At 41.3% G+C, this 19,063-nt stretch overlaps 5 protein-coding genes across 5 annotated transcripts; 2 read left to right on the top strand and 3 right to left on the bottom strand.

The window, feature by feature from the left end:
* Nucleotides 1-1,075: 1,075 nt before the first annotated feature.
* Nucleotides 1,076-1,228, bottom strand: TRIVIDRAFT_27554 (uncharacterized protein; the record flags this gene model as incomplete). Its single annotated transcript, XM_014105489.1, has 1 exon — nt 1,076-1,228. A coding segment is annotated over one exon (153 nt), but the record flags the coding sequence as incomplete, so codon positions are not given.
* A 625-nt stretch (nt 1,229-1,853) lies between these two features.
* Nucleotides 1,854-2,716, bottom strand: TRIVIDRAFT_137438 (uncharacterized protein; the record flags this gene model as incomplete). The annotated part of the gene is made up of 3 exons (XM_014105488.1): nt 1,854-2,147; nt 2,219-2,629; nt 2,681-2,716. Coding segments are annotated over 3 exons (741 nt in total), but the record flags the coding sequence as incomplete, so codon positions are not given.
* A 2,389-nt stretch (nt 2,717-5,105) lies between these two features.
* TRIVIDRAFT_34387 (uncharacterized protein) lies at nt 5,106-6,542 on the top strand (the record flags this gene model as incomplete). Its single annotated transcript, XM_014105487.1, has 3 exons — nt 5,106-5,606; nt 5,678-6,306; nt 6,389-6,542. 3 exons carry the CDS (start codon nt 5,106-5,108, stop codon nt 6,540-6,542), a joined length of 1,284 nt encoding a protein of 427 aa, XP_013960962.1.
* Nucleotides 6,543-8,344: 1,802 nt separating this feature from the next.
* TRIVIDRAFT_140693 (uncharacterized protein) lies at nt 8,345-10,267 on the bottom strand (the record flags this gene model as incomplete). Its single annotated transcript, XM_014105486.1, has 2 exons — nt 8,345-9,310; nt 9,395-10,267. 2 exons carry the CDS (start codon nt 10,265-10,267, stop codon nt 8,345-8,347), a joined length of 1,839 nt encoding a protein of 612 aa, XP_013960961.1.
* A 1,183-nt stretch (nt 10,268-11,450) lies between these two features.
* On the top strand, nt 11,451-16,533 carry TRIVIDRAFT_187765 (uncharacterized protein; the record flags this gene model as incomplete). Its single annotated transcript, XM_014105485.1, has 13 exons — nt 11,451-11,663; nt 11,760-12,297; nt 12,379-12,587; nt 12,659-12,938; nt 13,012-13,245; nt 13,328-13,547; nt 13,603-14,059; nt 14,124-14,286; nt 14,356-14,742; nt 14,809-14,932; nt 15,331-15,395; nt 15,453-16,071; nt 16,170-16,533. The coding sequence occupies 13 exons, from the start codon at nt 11,451-11,453 to the stop codon at nt 16,531-16,533; spliced, it is 3,873 nt and encodes a 1,290-aa protein (XP_013960960.1).
* Nucleotides 16,534-19,063: the final 2,530 nt, after the last annotated feature.

Here is a 19,063-nt window from a genome sequence, read left to right as displayed (position 1 = left end):
AATGAGACAATTGCGAGGCTAGAAGAGGAGAATCGAAATCTCCGAATGTAGCTTGTTGAAGTCCAGACACAACTATCCCGATTTGCCGTCAACACACAACTACTCAATGATTCGGTATCCCGTGCATTGAATCCCAACTAGTCAGGCCATCTTGCTGCCAACAAAGATGTACAATCTCAGCCCAGGGTTATCTCGGAGAGCCCTAGTGATATTAGTTATAATTTCGATGAACCGTTGGATTTCTCTTCAGTTGAAGGCGCTACACCCTCTCATGCAGAAGAGCGGATTTCACGTACTAGTTAGTATCCTACAGAGCTTGCTACTGAATTAACAATCTGGTAGCAGATGCGCTGCATACATCACAAGAATCACCTATCAGCATGTTCCCGTCTACCAAGGTGGAAAATCGCCAGTGCTGTGGTACTTCAGATACTTGTCAGTTCCCAAGCTGTATATTCCAGAAAAACTAGGTGAAGTAGAATTCTGTGTTTTCTGACCATCTAGAAGTACTTCATCAGTTTTTCAAGTTAAATTTTGTATCAGAGAAAGTAAATGCGGATGGGTATGCTGAGAATAGAGAGTTTCCTGCTATTTTGAACTTAATTGTGCTGTGCCTAGGTACCTACCTAGGTACTGAACTATTGACGGTTCCATATTTCTTAACAGTACTTGAAGAAAACATTATGCACCAACGGTTTTCACATGCCTAAAGAAACAAGGGGCCATTTATTTTAGCCTCGATTGTATTCTGTGTTAACTTTTTTTCCAATTTCAACTTTTATTCATTGTTTCCTCGTTTGTCTATCTCTTGACTTGTTTACTTATCTGCATATTTCTTTTTTAGCTTTCTTTGGGCTTTATCCTCATTGTGGCTCACTGATAGCATATATCATCCACACATGTTTCTGAAGTGAGACAGCTAAGGTTTTATTGTTCCCCCCCCCCCCCAAAAAAAAATTTATTGAGTACGCTCATGTATCTGCATTCATGCTACATATATAAGCCTAATAAGATGCTATATCCTGTCAAGTGCAGCAGTGGTCGAGACTCTGGCTACGCGATACGGATCCGCATATGAACCTGGCCTTCTGTCCTCAAAGTATCCACACCCTCTTGTGGCTGTTTCTCTCGGGATCCGAATAGACCCACTGCGGTCGGCAACGCCCCAGCTAAATATATCGGTGTGTCCTGTCTCGTGGTGATCAGTAAGGTGTTTGTCGTTATCGTCTTCCATACTCTTCGATGCACTGTGAGTGATGAGACCCTACCCTATTGCATCCGTAAGTCTCATCACGACCTAGTTTTGAATAGTCAAGTCGGTAGTTTTCTAAGCGTCCAACTACCTATCCCCTTTTTACCCCCGTATTCTGAAAGGCGTGAGACCCAGTTATAGAAGTATCTAGGAGTATACTGATGACTCTACTCTGGGGCAATTTGACAAATGGGTCGGTTGTACTGGATAAGATATATCTGGATAACTAGAGAGACCCTGTGCCTTTAACAATGCGTTACGTATAATGACTTTGTAAAATAGCGTCAAAGCACCTCAATTCGCATCTGCTATTTTTGTTGCTGTATAATCGCTCGATAGCTCTGTTATCATGCAATTAAGTATCTCTATTCAACTGTTAACAATAGCGAACTTGTAATATACTCTATTGACAATTTCCAATACAATTAGCCACCTCAGATACAAGTTGTTATCAGAGGCTTAATATAGTGGCTATGGATTCCTCAAGACTATCTGGAAGTAATTTCAGGAGATGATTATGGAGTTCAAACTCAGTCTCAAAATCAGACCCACAACCTCCTTTGAACATTGCGGCTTGGAGAAGCTCAAATACACCGCCTGCTCCCCTTGACATCTTTTGCCTCCCTATAGATATCATTTCATCAGCTGGTACATAGTTTACCTTCCATGGCGTACCCGTCTGCCTCTCTAATATCTGTAGTAATTGATGTTGGGTGGTCCTGAACGAGTGAATGAAGATTCTTTTGTTTGCGGTGTCAGAGGAGTGTATAAGAACAGACGCTATAGCTTTGCCGATCGTCGGAAGAATTGTCGTGCTAAATGGCTGAGTCCCTTGATCAACGAAAGTTGCGGCCCGATTCTTCAAGTCAAATCCAAACAGTCCAGCGCCAAGACCCTATATTTTTCTTGATTAGAAAGTCTCTTGTGCATAATTGATGTACTCAAATATGATTCTGATCAACGCACCCAGTCCAGAAAAGGTCCCGTAGCTATACTAGTCCATGTAATGCCTTGAGATTCCTTGCTCTTCAAATAGGTATTGATTTGCTCTTTTTGATTGAAGAAAGGAACAATCTCCAGAGCTTTCGGATGACAGATGTCGATGCCATATTCTGATGGAATGAACCTTTTTACTCCAGCAATAATTGCAGCATCAATTATTTTTTGCTGCTCTTTCAGTCCACTGCCACCAATAGTGCTCACTACCGCATCATGTCCCTCAAGTGCACTTATAAGTGATGACTCCGAATAGTCCGTCTTATATACTCGTACATTCTCCGGAAAGGCAGCTTTGCTGGATGCTCGACTCATTACAGAGACATTAAATTTTGCCTCAATAAGGGACTGAAGCACGTGTGTTCCGAGATTCCCCCCAGCCTATTTCACGTCAGTTTTAAAGCCACAATCTCGCCGGGAGCGCCAACATACCCCCACCAGCATAACATTTTTCAACATCTGTGACATTATAAAATGATATGGGATCGACGCTAATTCTCTTGTAGAATATGGGGTGCTTATCAGTTCTTTCCATGTTCAATTATCTGATTGGCAACGTCTTCTTTTATATCAGTTCAGTAAGGATTCTGCACCATATACACCGTAATACATCGGTCCTATGCAGAGAGGCCGCCATTCACACGTTATTTCCGCCTACAGTAATCTCATTCAATACCAAAAACGGAAATTCGGCATTCCTTAGCGGGTGGATGACTGTTAGCAACCTGAAGAGCCTCTAAACGCCGAAATAATGTCGCTCTTCACCACCACGGTAAGTTCCGCGAAGTCCGCAAAGTCCGATCCGACCGTTCATGCCTTCTCATGTTCCGTGATCGCCTATTCAATTCCAGACTCTACCAGACTTATTTCGCAACTGACTATTATTCCGATGAGTTAGGGATTTCCCATAGAACATCGGGAAATTCCGTCTATCCGAAGCCAATTGCTCAAATACGGACATTGAGAAGCATTTCGCACTAATATCGCTTTCATTCGTTGGTATTGGTAGACAGTATTTTCTATATATTCAGCGCCAGATCCATATGTCTGATCTCTAACAATAGTTACCTGCTGATCCTGTCTTTCTATGATTTCAGGATTAGGGGTAGGTATTCTGCAACATTGAAAGGCACGAGATACATGTATAACGAGAAGTCCAGATCGAATGTGCGATGGAGACCACGGTGATGTCTATAGAATCTCGTTCTGCAAATAGTCAGGCACCGGCTTACCATTCAGGAGTCTTGTATGCTGTATCATAACACATAAAATGGTTCCTACGTTGTAACATCACCGGATTCTTGCTATGAGTGAGCCTCTCTTTGCTGAAGATAACATATCTCCCGGGTGTCTAAAGTATGCAAAAGTGCAGCACCAAGGAGCATCAATAACTAAGCCAGTGGGGATGACAACTGTTACTATGAGTGACTAGGGCAGTTCAGAGGGGTAGTGTAATCGAGAGGATCTTGGGGAATGTGTGTGGGGGTGCTCACATCGTCTTGTTGAGAGGAGGGGAGGGATTCCCACAAGTCAGCGCTGAGCGACGGGCAACTATTCCTATACAGTCACCCCCTCGTCGCATATTCTTTGAAGAAAGCAACGCTGATGGGCAAACTGTTCTCGCCTGCTATTCCTTCAGACCATGGTTATATGCTAAATACAATCCGTTTCCGCATAACAATAACTGCCGAGTAGGTGCCCCCCACATGGTGGTGACTGTACATGTTTTTTAGCAATGGGTAGCACTAGTCGCCGTATGCCTAAATTCTGACGGACAAGTTCTGTCACAAACTATTGTTAAATATGCACACCTTTTATGATAGGAGCATGCTGCGCCTAATGCGGCTTCCTGTGTTGGACTTACTAACTACTCCGTAGTTGGCTCGCTTTTGCCAGTCGTGGTGTTGGCGATGGTTGGCTGGTCTGGCGTTCTTGGGAGCTGGGGGGCTCCGTCTTCAACATAACAGACCCCATTCCATGTTTTATATAGATAAAAGTCTCACATAGTTTATTTATTTGATCAACTCAATGCACAGGAGTGATTTTACACTTATTCTTTCAGATGCATTGAATTGTCAGAATTCAAGTGATGCTAGACGAAGTTGGTAATGCTCATCGATGTGCTAGGACGGTATAACTAGGTATAGTACAATCAGTAGAAAGAAAGGCGCACCATATACCAGAAGAGATCAGTTGTTTCCGTGACGTCGGGCATCGACCGAGAAGAAATAGTAGAAGCCGTTAAATAGATGGGCAAGAGCGTCGTATGGTATGGCCAATTTCCCTGATACATTTAGCTAGAACAGATTGCGTTATTTCCGAAACAACACATCATCAAGTATTTCCACAAAATGGTACTGGTACAGGATAGAAAATATAGCATTGTATTGGGCATATACGATGTACGGCATGCAAATGGACACAATCTGTTTGTTATGGCTGGTGGATTAAATATGAAATTGCACAACCCATCTCCCGCATCAAGTGTCATTTGTGCAACACATACCTGCAAAAGTTGCTCAATATGGTGTATAAGCCGATGCATAAGCCACAGGATTCCGACCAACCGCAGAGTGCTGGAGGTGACAGCGGCCGCAACACTGCAGGATCCAAAGTCACTGCCCCTCTTCGAACATCGCTACCCAGTAGCGTTAGGAAATTGAAAATCCGCCTTTGAAGATTAATCACTCATATGAAGCAATCGAAGGGCATTTGTATAGTTCGGGGTATAACACGTAATGGTAACTGCTCCCCCCGTTTTCGATCATTCTGAGTTGCTCTATCCACTAGGACTTAGCTCTATCTTCTGTCGATTGAGAACCGGTATCAAAATTTCTGTATTCGACTCACTAATAACATGATTGGGTTCAGTTTAACCGATAAACAAAAGGCTCTGCGTGAGGAGTCGGCCAGAATTGGCAGAGAAATCCTCTCACCTGCTAGAGAATTATATTCTCAGTACAGCGACCAGGAATCCCGATTCCAAGCCAGTCTTCCATTTTATCAAAAACTCGTGAAAGCTGGCTTTGTGAAGGCCCAGGTTCCAACGGTACTCGGTGGAAGCAATGAATCGTTCATAGATGGCGCAATTGTCGCTGAAGAACTCTATGCAATTGATTCAAGTATCATGCTTCATGTGCTTGGCACTGGGCTTGGCTTAATGCCTCTGATTCTAGGAGGCACACCAGAGCAGCAGAAGAAATTTCTTGCTCCTTTCATCACTTGCGATGGTGAGCCCCTTGCTAGTTTAACCCATTCCGAACCAGGCGGCACTGCCAACTGGCTTGAAAAAGGCGGCAAAGGACTAGAAACTACTGCCCGGAAAGAAGGCGACTATTATGTTGTGAATGGAGACAAGGTAAGAATGTTTAACTACATTCATTGATTAAATATTTCACTCTTTCGCTAAAAATTTGCAACCACGAGTAGTTATGGACTACAAATAGCGCGGGTTGGGATGGAAAAGGTGCTACGCTCTCATGTCTGTGTTGTCGGTATTCTGAGGATGGTGGATCTCAAGACCCAAATGATGATCCCGCGTCAAATATTATTGTTCTTCTAATCACACGAGATACAATAGCTCAGAATGGGCCCGAGGCGTACCGAAAGATTGCAGAGCCGAATCTAATGGGCCATATCGCGGCCTCTGCACCGCTAACCAGGTATACTAACTTCAAGGTTCCTATTGCAAACATATTAGGAGCTCCAGGGAGTGGAGCATCCGTTATCGAGCGGGCATTCAGCATGTCTGCTGCATTGGCGGGTGCTATGGCAGTTGGCACGATGCGCGCAGCCTTTGAAGCAGCTCTGAAATTTGCTAGAGAAGACAGCCGCAGAGGCACCGTACCCGTTATAGAGAGGCAAAGTCCCGCTGATTTGCTAATCAACGCCAAGCTCAAGATCGATACATCTCGCATCCTTGTCTGGAAGGCCCTTGATGGGGTCGAAAGAGGAACTGGAGATGACAACAGCCGATATGAAGCTTGCTTACAAGCCAAGATATACTGTAGTGACCAGGCCGTGAGCGCTGTCTGGGACACGATGCAGCTTGTAGGAATGTAAGTTATTCCTAAGAAAAGTATTTCCAGATTTCTTCAAAATCATTCGCCCCCCGAATAAGTTTACTAAGTAAATATATAGAACATCTTACCGAACTGATACAGTGTTTCCGAGATTATTGAATGATGCTACTGTGTTCTCACTCTTTGATGGGGGTAATATTGGAGTTCGACGGAGGCAGCTTCAGCGGCTGATGCAAGCTAAGGACTACCAACCATGGGCAAGTTTGTGGTGAAAGGAAAGTTTCTGATAGAGTTGTGCATGAATTGGATTTGGAGAATGAAAATTTCTTCTGAAATGACATGGCCCTAGAGGGTTGGATAGATAACCAAAGTATGCAGAAAGCAATTGTATTTGGTACGTTTTGAAGCGACATTATTTAACATGGCCAATCACCTCAAAAGAGACAGAGTAGGGAATCATTCCTCCAAAGTCCATTTCGCAATCTATGAAAGTGTCAAATCTCCAAACGCAGTTTCGCACATAAATCTCTTCTCTTCAACTCTGCTACACTATCATAGAACTCAGTCGGTAATTGGTGCTATATCAAGAACAAATATTCCTCTAGCCTGTCTTTTGTTCTTTCTAAGAGAGTATGTTCACTGATCTAGCGCGGGCTCTGCATCTGTACATATCTCTAGAGGCCCGCACCTTCGAATGGGTGCATGCTCCTGCGTCGCTGAAGGAAATATATATGAGCAATTGATTAGCTAAAATCAGCCATACGGTAACAATAGCCTCACCTGACAATTTCGAGTCAGGGCATACCTCTAGAGGTCCACATCGTCGGAAAGCTGCGTGGCTTTCGGCCACTGGCGGAGCTGCAGTTTGAGATATGTCGTATTAGCAAAATGATGCGCCGCAAACATTAAAAACCTACCTGGAAACGCCACAGCAACACCTGCGAGCGCGATGAAGCAAGCAATTAGAGTCGAAGTCACCATTGCGATTTAAATGATAAGTAGAGCGTTATTTTATTGAACGAATTGCCAAGAAAGCTTTGTTCAGCGTACTTTGTATGAAATCGGGGAGGGGCTGGGTTTGTATTTAAACTTAGCTCAGCACGAATTACGTGGAATTAGGAATTCATCTACTTTTACATTTGAAGTTGGATATCTTCTAACGTGGACCGGCATTGTAACACTAAGCATAACTCTCAGCATTATTTCGATCGGAATCCGGAGGCAGGTGATAAGGAGGGAACATGTTCGGAATCCGGAAGTCATCTTGTTCGGAGCCCGGAAGTAACTCAAAATCATTGACCGTTTAACCACCGTTGCCGTTATTTTAACCAAACTGCTAGTTTCATAGATATTCGAATATGCCAAATTCAGAATCGTTTAACTTGCAGGTCTAATGAGTTTCGCAGCGCGGCAGTCACTTGCTACGTTGTTAACACGCTACCAAGGCTGCATCGCATGATTCGGCACGTCGTACGGAATATACATCACAGGAGAAAATAAAAGAACTGTGTTGACGGCAAATATATATATGGAGTCTGAACTCCAAGTTCATTTATCACACCTCACATCGTGCGGATATGTATCCCTGCGAGCAATCACATCAAGGCAGCTTTATGATTTGCACTAACGCGATGAATGAGAGACATTTTTGTGGCTGATGGAATATTTCGCCACAATAACATTTAGGAGAATTGTCTTCTGACCTAGTTTATTATTAAAGCGTGAGTTTCTTAATAATTGGCAGCTGAATGGACTGCTTCACTTCACTCTCTTGTTCGGCCTCCGCAAGTGTGGTTGTCTCGTTGAGTAAGATGTTTGACCCTACTTGCAGAGTAGAATTAAATGATGATGGCAAAAGAAATGAATTACACAGCCTGGCCATAATACAAGATTTGCATTCGGGCTAACAGAAAATGTTGGTATTATTTAGATTCCAGCTCCAGTACCGGAAAGTGTCTTGCAGTTGCATTTCCAAGGTTGTAGTTCGCTATGTCTTAATACAAAATTGTAATCAACTGCGCTGAAATTACATTTTCGACATAATAACGAGACTCATATCTCAAATATTATGTCACTATAGAAAGAGGATTGGATTGCCCCGGAATTGCCAGCTTGTAGACTCACTGATGCTTACAGCTGCAGGAGAATAGCCACTGCAGTTGTCATCCCATGGCCCACACTGTGCTTTGCATGCTATTTCCTCTGATGGAACAGTTCCGGATTCGAAATAGTCAGCCACAATAGCCTTGGTGCAGTCACTTGGAGCAGTGCCAATAACACAATGGCCCATGGATTCTTGAATGACAACTGCCGCGCCAGGGTGGTTAGCAGCCATTGCGCGGGCCGAGTTCAGTGGTGTAACGGGGTCCAGGCGGGGACTTAGAAACAACAGAGGAGCAGCTGGATGTCCCGCAGCTAAGCTGGGAAACGCTTTGGGGGTTGTGAAAGGGCCCTTGAACGATAAATTGGGGCGAAACGGCCAACTAGAGCAGCTGAAGCGAATATTGGCCCAATAACTTCCATACAGCTTTGACTTGCTCACTTGGCGCTGAACATACTTGTACCACCAACTAGCGTCTTTGTCAGTAATATCATCACCGTCGCCACAAATGACAGCAGACTGAGATTCAGGAAGAATAGAAGCTGGCTTAGTGCCATTATTCTCGGAGCAGATGGTGTCTAGATTCGGCACATGGCCAAGCTTTACCAGGTTACTGACGAGGCCGGTCGTGTTGCCAGCCATAGCCTGCTGAAGCGTTGTTGAGAGGAGCTTAAAGGTCCGAATGGGATCGTAGAGGGAAGAGCCAACAAGTTTACGGATATCATCGCCGGTGATGACGACTATAGTGCCTGTAGAAGACAGTGCGGGTATTGGAATGTCGTCGAGATCGGCCACCCAAGACCAGAATCTGGCTTTGATCTCAGACGCAGAACCGTCTGAGTCAGAAGCAAGGGCGCAAGTAGATGGACCGGCTTGGTGGCAGCCTCGCCAAAATTCCTCCAAGATTTCATCCGTGTCGTGGAGGTTCGTAAGCCAGCCCTAAGTTGGTCAGCTTGATGAATGAACTGTAGAGGTGGTGATTGACAAAATTCTACAGCTAGGGAAATACCGTGGTGGACTTACAGGACCATTTGCATAATCATCTGCATTCACTACTCCATCAAGCACCATCCTCCCGACACGGCCGGGATATAAACTCGCAAAGTAGTTGCCAAGGGCCGTGCCATAGGAAAAGCCAATGTACTGCAGGCGCGGCACATCATCTTCCTCAGTCCGCTTCTTGAGCTCTAGACGGGGCTCGTCATGTGCTTTGCTGACGCCCTCACGTTTTCTCAATTCATCGATTTTATCCACCATCTGGACCATATCCCGAGCCACGCTAGGAGTATTCACAAACGCCATTGCATCTCCCCACTGATGCTCCGAATCCTTGCATCGCTGAGACAAAGCTTTTGCCATTGCGAGGCCATATTTGATTGGGTCAAGGCCTTTGTCCAGCCCACCGTTTCCACGGGCCTCAAGCTGCCACGCACTGCGAGACACGGCATCAGAGCGGAAGCAGTCGGAGCTTGGAGTCGTGCGGCCGATCCCACGGGGATCCCACGAGACAATCTCGTAGTGGCGGCGACCAGGCTTATCGACATATTGCTGCAAATCATGCCCATCCGAGAGAACGAAAGAAACACCTGAAGCTCCTGGCCCTCCCGGATTCACAAAGATACTTCCGCCAAAACTGGGATCATTGTCAGAGACTACAGCAGGGAGTTTGGCAATGGCAATGACGGCAGTCCGAGTGTCGGTGCTATTGGTCCAGTCAAGAGGGACCTCTAGGCGCGCGCACTGAAGCCCATCGTAACAGTCGTGATAGACCAGGTCGCCACTGGGGGTGATGGTGTCCCAGTCCAGTTGCAGAGCTTGCGATGCCGACTCGAAAGTTGTTGCATCAGCCAAAGCAAATGACAGCGCAATTAAGGCTGATTGTGACACAAGATGCATACTTCCAGTGCAATTATAGCGGAGGAAGAATTTCCCACTCTCCAAAGGGGAAATCGGAATGAGAAACAAAGTAGCAGACTATTATCAAGGTCGTGATTCGCGACAGCTTATGGCTCGCAAGAGGAGTTGCGGGGTGTGGGATTTCCGTGAATGTTCTCCCTCTCTCTGTCCACTGCGAACAATTTCCAGCAGGGGATCCATTAGCACCACCTGATTCAATTCACAGCACAAGTGGCCCACTTTTGATATGGAGTGTTCCAGGGGGCGCCCAACAACCAGCACAAAAGTTCTTCGCGTGTATACACATGTACATACCCGATATTATAGATGGTATTAGTGTTTCTGTATTTTAAAATTAAAAAAAACTCCTTCAGTGGATGGATCGCACAATTCGATACCTAAGAGTCCTTTAGCATTATTCCTAGGTACTCAGAGAGCCTCTAATTTTCTCTTTTCCACTTTTCTCTCATCTGCTCCCTCTTTTGTTTATCTCCCTGCCATCCTTGTTCCCATGAGTGCTACACGGTCACATTTTCCATTGCTGTTTATGTGTACCTTTTCGTGTGTCAATCTTGTGTTGGGTACCTACGTGGTATTGTTGCAAATAAGCCTGGGGTATCCTGAGAGTCTTATACTGTAAACCCTTCCTAACCACCCCAGGCTGTGCCGGGACAATAGACAAGAGCATGCAAAAGATTGCTGGTGGCGTTTCGGCTTCCGCTTGAGGCAAGCATGTGATAACGACGACTGAGTGCAGGGTTTTTTTTTTTCTTCTATTAGATGATGGGCAGCCCTGTGGCAATTAGGTGATTCCGGTCCGTTTCTCGGACGCCAATCGTTTGAGTCGACTTTGCGTTGGGCGTCTCATTACGCTGGCGCCTTCATCTATTACAATTTCCTCAGCTAGAGCATGTAAAATTAAGCTTGATTGGTCCGATTGGCATACCCATCCTGAGGAGTTGGTCGATTCAGAGCGGGGCCGTCGTGGTGGTAGAATAGAATTTCGGAGTCCGAAATTGGATTCTACTAAAGGGCTATCGGAGGTCTTAATCCAGTCTCTGCTTTAGCATCTTTCTGTGCCTTATATGTGCGTCTTTAATGTGTGTAAGTCTAGTAAAATTGTAATTAATTTCGATTTTGACTTTCGCAGCTCTTCCGCTGCGTTATTCGAGGTATGGACTTGATGACAGCAACCTGTCCAATTGGTGCCGACGCCTCTTTTGGCCCACGAGTGAACGGCGCCTGCCGTGGTTTCGACTTTACCATACAATTTGAAGATTTGGTATTAGTCTGCTTACCATCGTCATTATTCTTGCTGCTACTTCCATTGCCTATATTGCAGTTATGGAAAGCACACCAGTGCGTCAAGAGGTCTATATCGTTGTTTATCAAGCTCGTATGTTTCTCTCCAAGCAAATTCGTACGATTATATTCACTTTTCCGGTTACAACGATTCCGTTTTGCTCTGGCTTATCAATACTTTTATCCTCAGTTAACTATCGGGGGTGTGTTAATATGCCAAATTGCCCTCCTCATCCTGAGGGCATCAGCCACCCATCATGAACGAACCAATGCCTCACTCGCAGCAGATATTTTGCAGAGTCTCTCAGTCTTCTGTACCCTTTTCCTCTCCTACATAAATCACTGTCGTTCTATCCGTCCTTCAACGTTGATAATTTTGTATTTATCGGCGCGGACAATAGCAGACATAGTTCGTGTGAGAACCTTGTGGCTTATCCCAGAAGCGAGAAACACCAGCACCGTCCTCACGTTGAGCCTTATTTTTACTTTGATGTCATTGGTCCTGGAATCAGTGGAAAAAGATGGAATCCTTATAGCATCAGTGAAAAAGCCAGGTACTCCAGAACCATTTAGTGGGTTCTGGAAGCAAGCTACTTTTGCCTGGCTTGCTACGACTTTCCGCCGCGGGTATACCCAGGTCCTCTCCGTGGATGATCTCCCAGATTTGGATCCAAAACTCGACAGTGGTGCTATTGGGCGGGAGTTGGCAAAATCCTGGGCTAAAACTAGTATGTGGGGGACACCATTTGTATTGTCTCATGATATGTTTTAGTAAGTTTAACATGGATACTAACATAGACAATCTCTAGAAGATAAATCTGCCAAGTATGCGCTCTTCCAAGTATGTCTAAATGCATATCTTGGCTCCTTCCTGTCCGCAATGCTGCCACGCCTCTGTCTTACTGCCTTCACCTTCTGTCAGCCTTTTCTTATCAACGCCATCGTCACCTGGGTTGGCTCCAAAGACGTCTCGATGGCTTTTGGTAAGGGATTAATAGGAGCTACTGCCCTTACTTACGTTGGTATGGCCATAAGTTATCATATGGAAGACTATACATTCATTAGAATTGGACGTTGACTAGCCCGCAGGTATCAACAGCCTTGTATGAGTATCGCACTATCCGTTTCGTAATTCGTCTCCGTGGCGGGCTAATCTCGCTCATCCATAGCCAGACCGCCCGCGCTAGGAGCGTAGATCTTGGTGAAATCACTGCAATCACTCTGATGGGAACAGATGTGGAGCGTATCACAGTTGCGTTCAGATATATCCATGAAATTTGGGCATGTTGCATCGACATTGTAATAGCAATCTATCTTTTGGAGAGGCAGGTCGGTGTAGCTTGTGTCATGCCTGTTGTAATCATCCTTGGTAAGTAGAGGTTGCTGAAATTACCAACAAACTACAGTGGTTGTAACTGACACTGAGTTCCTGCATTATTCAGTTTTCATTGGGGCAACTCTTCCTCTCTCCGCTTCCACTAGCACCGCACAACGATTGTGGGTGGAAAAAGTAGAAGATCGGCTACGCCTAACCTCACATGTTCTTGAAAATATCAAAGCCGTCAAAATGTTGGGGCTTTCGAAAAAATTATCGTCCATAATTCAAGGACTTCGTCAAACCGAAATAGCGGCATCTACTGTCTTTCGCAAGCTATTGATTTGGAGAATTGTGCTCTGTAAGCACCCCCCCATTGTCCCGATCTAGCGAATAAGGTAGAGTCCATCCCTATTTACACGTAGATAACTGACTGTAAATAGCCCAAGCGCCTACTGATCTGGCTCCAATAGCGTCGTTCACCTTATACGTTATTATCGCGTTGGTCCAGAGGGACAATTCTCTACTCGCTGCTCAGGCCTTCACATCGTTGTCATTAGTGTCCCTGCTGACGACACCTGTTTTAACCCTCATCCAATCAATACCTGCAGTAATCCAGTGTATGGGATGCTTTGACAGGACACAAGAATACTGCAGTGCCCCGTGCGCACCCGAACTTTTTTTTTTTACAGCCAAATAACACTGATTATTCTGGTAGGTCCTCTCCGGAACCTCAGAAAATATCTACGGGACCACATCCGCACGGAAACCTCGTGGATTTCCACAATCAAAGCTTTGGGTGGAAAGAAAGCAAATATCCAATTTTGCGTGACGTTGATGTTAGTATTCCGCATGGAGCTTTTACTGCAATCGTCGGCCCTGTCGGCAGTGGAAAGTCAACCCTGCTAGAGAGTATTCTTGGGGAGACTTTGGCTACCGAAGGTTCCGCGGAAAGGAACTTCGCAACAGTTGGCTACTGTTCACAGATACCCTGGCTGCAGAGCCATACAGTTCGTGAAAATATTGTTGGCACCATGGATTTCGACAAAGAATGGTACACAACAGTGCTTTGGGCATGCGGACTTGAAAAAGATCTAACACAACTTGCTCATGGTGATAAAACCACCGTAGGCAGTAATGGTTTGAAGCTGAGTGGTGGACAAAAGCAAAGAATTGTAAGTTCAGTACAGATTTCTCGCAGTAATTCTTAGGTTCGGACGCTGAAGAGAAGCGAACTAGGGTTTGGCACGAGCTATATACTCGCGATGCAGAGTTCTTCTCCTTGACGACGTCTTTAGTGGGGTCGACGCCACGGCCACCGAGAAGATCGCTTCGCGCCTGTTCGAGGCTAACGGACTCCTTCGAAATATGAGAACCACTGTCGTCTTTGTAACACACTCTAGTAAGTTGATCTTTGCGCCCCAAATGAAGTACGTGTATCCGATCCCAAATGACTCATTCTTTCCGATAGGCCTTCTCCTTCCATACGCGGATCAAATCATCGTCTTGGCTGATGGCCATATTGTTGAGAAAGGCATTCTAAAAGATCTAAAATCCTGCAGTGCTTATATTCAGGCCATGAAAGTTAAATCATCTTCCTTGTGTGACAAGGAGAAGGTGACATTGGAGGAGAAAGCCTCGAACCCTGGCTTGTCCCCTATTATTGGTGTCGCTGGTGAGGAAGAGACCGTTCCTGGATCAGCTGACTCGACACTTAATGAGTTATCTGATGATGATATAAGCCGTCAAAAGGGCGACTTTTCTGACTATACATACTATCTAACGGCAACCGGATTTCCTGTGGCTGCTGGTTTCCTAGGAACGGTTGCTTTTTGGGCCTTTTGCCGCCAGTTCCCAAGTAGGTCTAGCGGTGATCTGTATCTGAATATCATTTTGCTCCGGTATTTGCTGACTCCTTGTACAGCTGTGTGGATAGATTGGTGGACAGCAGCGAATGAACGGAATCCTAACGCTGGGGTTGGTCTGTACCTTGCCATATACGCATTCCTTGGAGTTATTGGTATAGTCTTCATGATTTGTGCTTGCTGGTCCGTTATTACCCCACCCAACTCCACACCAAATACGTTGACCTGACAGGCAATGAGCATAGGCTTATGTTTATCAATATGGTATCACGTTCGGCATTACGACTACACGAGGACGTTTTAAATGCCACGTTGAAGTGGGTTGTCCTATCGACCAATTGGGAAAAAAAAAAAAAAAAAAAGTCTCTTTACAACCTAAATCCAAGGTGACATGCTAACATAACATCTAGAGCGCCATTTCGGTTTTTCCAGTCCGTCGATGTTGGTAGCATCACTAACCGGTAAGGCAACGTAATCACCCCGTTATTTCCCATTATTCATTGCTCCGCACATGGAATGGGAACTCTCTTCCATTTTCTCAGCATTTGCCAATCGCTAACTCTGGATGTGGGAAAACTCAGGTTTAGTCGAGACATGGACCTGGTTGATATGGATCTCCCCATGCAGGCGCTGAACTTCGTTGCTGGTACGTGTTGCTTCTAGAAGTATTCATTATAATAGATCTAACGCAGTGGTGCAATAGCATCCGGCACCTGTACAGCTCAGATTGTTATACTAGCTGTGTATGCCAAATACTTGGCAATCACCATCCCTTTTGTGGCCGGTCTTGTATACATGACGCAAAAGTTCTATCTTAGGACTTCACGGCAGTTGCGGCTTTTGGATATTGAAGCAAAAGCTCCTCTCTATACTCACTTCATGGAACTAGTGAGCGGAGCTGTGACCGTTCGAGCATTCGGCTGGCCAGCCGCTTTCGACAACACAAGTATAACCCTGCTCAACTTCTCTCAGCGACCTGTATATCTGCTTAATTGCATACAGCAATGCCTCCAGCTATTCTTAGACATAACAGTGGCAGTCGTAACCGTTGCCCTGGTGGCTATGGTTGTCTTTATGCGTGATTCATTCGATCCAGGCTCTGTCGGAGTTGCATTGGTCATGGTCATGACTTTCAACAGCAATTTGATGCTTCTTATCCGGTTTTGGACTCTAATGGAGACATCTATAGGCGCGATTTCGCGGATTAAAAGGTATGTAGCCACCACCGAGCCAGAGGAGATCGCCGTAGACATGCAACCACTACCTGTCGAATGGCCTTCTCTAGGATCAATTCAGCTCTGCCAGCTTGAGGCGGGACACTCGTAAGTTCAACCCTATATTTCAATCATTAGGTGATACTTTAGAGGGTGGTTGATCCAAAGGTTTGTTAACTGGCTTACTAATTATCTACATCGCACAGAATGACCTCGGCTCCGGTCCTGAAAAGTGTTACAATGTCCATTAACCCTGGAGAAAAAATTGCTATTTGTGGTCCATCTGGAAGCGGGAAAACAACATTGGCTCTTTCTCTTCTGCGAATGGTCGAAACACAGAAGGGGAGCATCGAGATTGATGGAGTTGATATATCGATGCACAGCCGCGCCGAAATTCGGCAGAGGCTAAATGTTGTCACTCAGGAGCCTTTCATCATGCCCCGTGATGTCCGGTTCAACATAGATCCACTTCAAAGCACGTCAGATGAGTCCATGGTTGCGGCGTTACAAAGGCTGGGGCTGTGGGACTCAATTGAAAATGAAGGCGGCCTCGACATGCCATTATATTGACTGCAGGGTGACCCCTATCCAATCTGCCTCATCGGATCTCGTAGATTATATATATATAAAAAGTCCTACCCCCAACTTTATATTTAAATAACTAAAACCTTTAATAAATATAATATACACTTAACCTCTCTTTTAATAGGTTATAAACCTAGATTATAACTAACGATAATAACCCCTATATTAACTAAGATTACTATTTTAAACTAATAGTATTAATAAGCTGCTTTTATTAATGTTAAATAAAAAACTAAGATTTAGCCTTTAGCTAAACTAACTTTTAAAATAACCGTTAATTTAACGATTAAGATAATTATAATTATTAACCTTAAGATAATTTTAATTATTTTAATAAATAATTTCTATTACTTTTATTTTATAAAATTAATTAACTATTATAGATTAATAAAATAAAAAAATAAAAAATAAATATAATTTATAATTAAAACTACTATAATTAATAGTAATATTTAGATTTATTTAAAAAGATTACTTCCCTGTATTTATTAAGGTAATTAATGAAACTTTAGTAAAAGCTTTATAATCTAACTATAAAAAAAACTACTATAGTAAACCCACTACCCTTAATTTAATACCTTTATTAAGATAATTAACTATAAAAGTATTACTATAGACCCTTAACTATAATTAAAATATTTAAGGCTTAAAAGTTAGAAAGTCCTTTTAATACCCCTAATTTTAGTAAATTAAATTAAACCATTAATTAACTATAAACTCTATCTCCTTAACTTAAATTTAATTTAATATTTAACTGCTGTTTAATTATTAAACTTAAATATATTAATAATAATAAGCTTAAGCGTTTTTAAGCTTATTATTAATACAGCTGTTATTAAAAATCTTAAGTTATTAAATAGTTAAATTATTTAAAAAAGGGAAGTTATAAATATAATTAAAATTTAAAGCTTTAAAAATTTTATAAAAAAAAATAAAAATATATTAAAAAAAAAATTTAATAAGTTAAATAATAATTTTAAAAATAGAAAAGAACTTTAGGAAATATATTAAAACTAAATTATTATATTTATATATAGTAAGCTTAATTATTTTATTTATAAATATATAAAGTAAAAGGAGATTTTATCTACTGTTTTAAATACCTTAAAGATTAAGTTTAAGCTTTACAGAAGTATTACTTTTTAAAAACTTAACTAAAGATATAATAGCCTAATATTTAAAAACTATATAAATATTAATAACTATATAAAAAAACTTAAGGCAGCTTAAACTAAGCTTAAATAACTTAATAAATACTATAAAATTAATAAAATATACTTTATTAATAAATTCTTTATAAAGCTTAAAAAAAACTATAAATATTTTTTTATAATATTTTATTAAATATATAGTTTACTTTTTAAAAAGTTAAATAATAAAGTTATAAAAAAAACTATTATTTTTAATAAAATAATTATAGCTGCTAAATAAAAAAAATTAAGCTAAAAGCAATAGTTAATAATATTTAATTTTACTATAACCTCTTAACCTTTTTATATATATTAATACTATTATAAACTTAATTATTTAAAAAAAAAATATTAAATATTTTTCTTAAAGCTTAAATTAAAAAGTATAAAATAATAAAAGAAAAAACTATAAGTTAAATTTAATTAATTAAAAAAAGAAAAAAAATAATTAATAATTAAAAAGGTAATTACTACTTTAGCTTTCTTTTAAAGTATAGGCAGTAAAAAGAATAATATATTATTAAATTTAATAAACTACTTTTTATTTATATTATTTAATTATTTAGCTTTAGTAAAAGCTGCTGTATTTATAAAAGTTAACTTTATAAACGTTTATATTCTTAATAGCAGCACTTTTAATTATATAGTTTATACTAAAGAAGGATATAAGTCGCTATATTAAATAAAAAAGACCTTTATTACTAATATTAAAAAGATAAAACTTACTTTTAAAGGTATTAAAATATATTAACTTTAAACTTTTATTTATAATAGTATTAAAAACCTCCTTTTATAAAATACTTTTTATATATTAAATACTAAATTTAATTTTATATTAATTTTAATATTAAATTAAAAAGGCTATTACTTAGGTATATTTAGCAGAAGGGTAATTATAATAAAGAACTTTACTATTTTTTTTATAATTATTTTATAATATAAAATATATATTATTAATATACTTTACTATAGCCTTACTGCCTTTAATATTAAAAACCTAAAGCTATAATTATAATATAATTAATTAAAGTATTTTAATAAAAATAATATAAAGGATTTAATTAAAAAAGCAGAAAAACTATAATTTATAAAGCTAATTAAAATATATAAAGCTTATACTATTAATAAATAAACTAAGCGACTATATATAAACAGTATTAAAAAAAAGATAAAACTATTAAAAAGCTTATATATAAATATTATAAAACCTTTTTTAATTATAGGGTATAATAAAAACTAATATTAAATTATATTTTTAAATAATTATACTTATATAAGCTAAGTATTTTTAATATAAATAAAATCTACCTTTTACCTAATCTTTA

Source organism: Trichoderma virens (assembly GCF_000170995.1).
Source record: "Trichoderma virens Gv29-8 chromosome Unknown TRIVIscaffold_1, whole genome shotgun sequence".
NCBI classification, from domain to species: Eukaryota; Fungi; Ascomycota; class Sordariomycetes; order Hypocreales; family Hypocreaceae; genus Trichoderma; species Trichoderma virens.
Note: the sequence above shows the minus strand (reverse complement) of the source record. Positions and strands in the feature narration are given on the sequence as shown.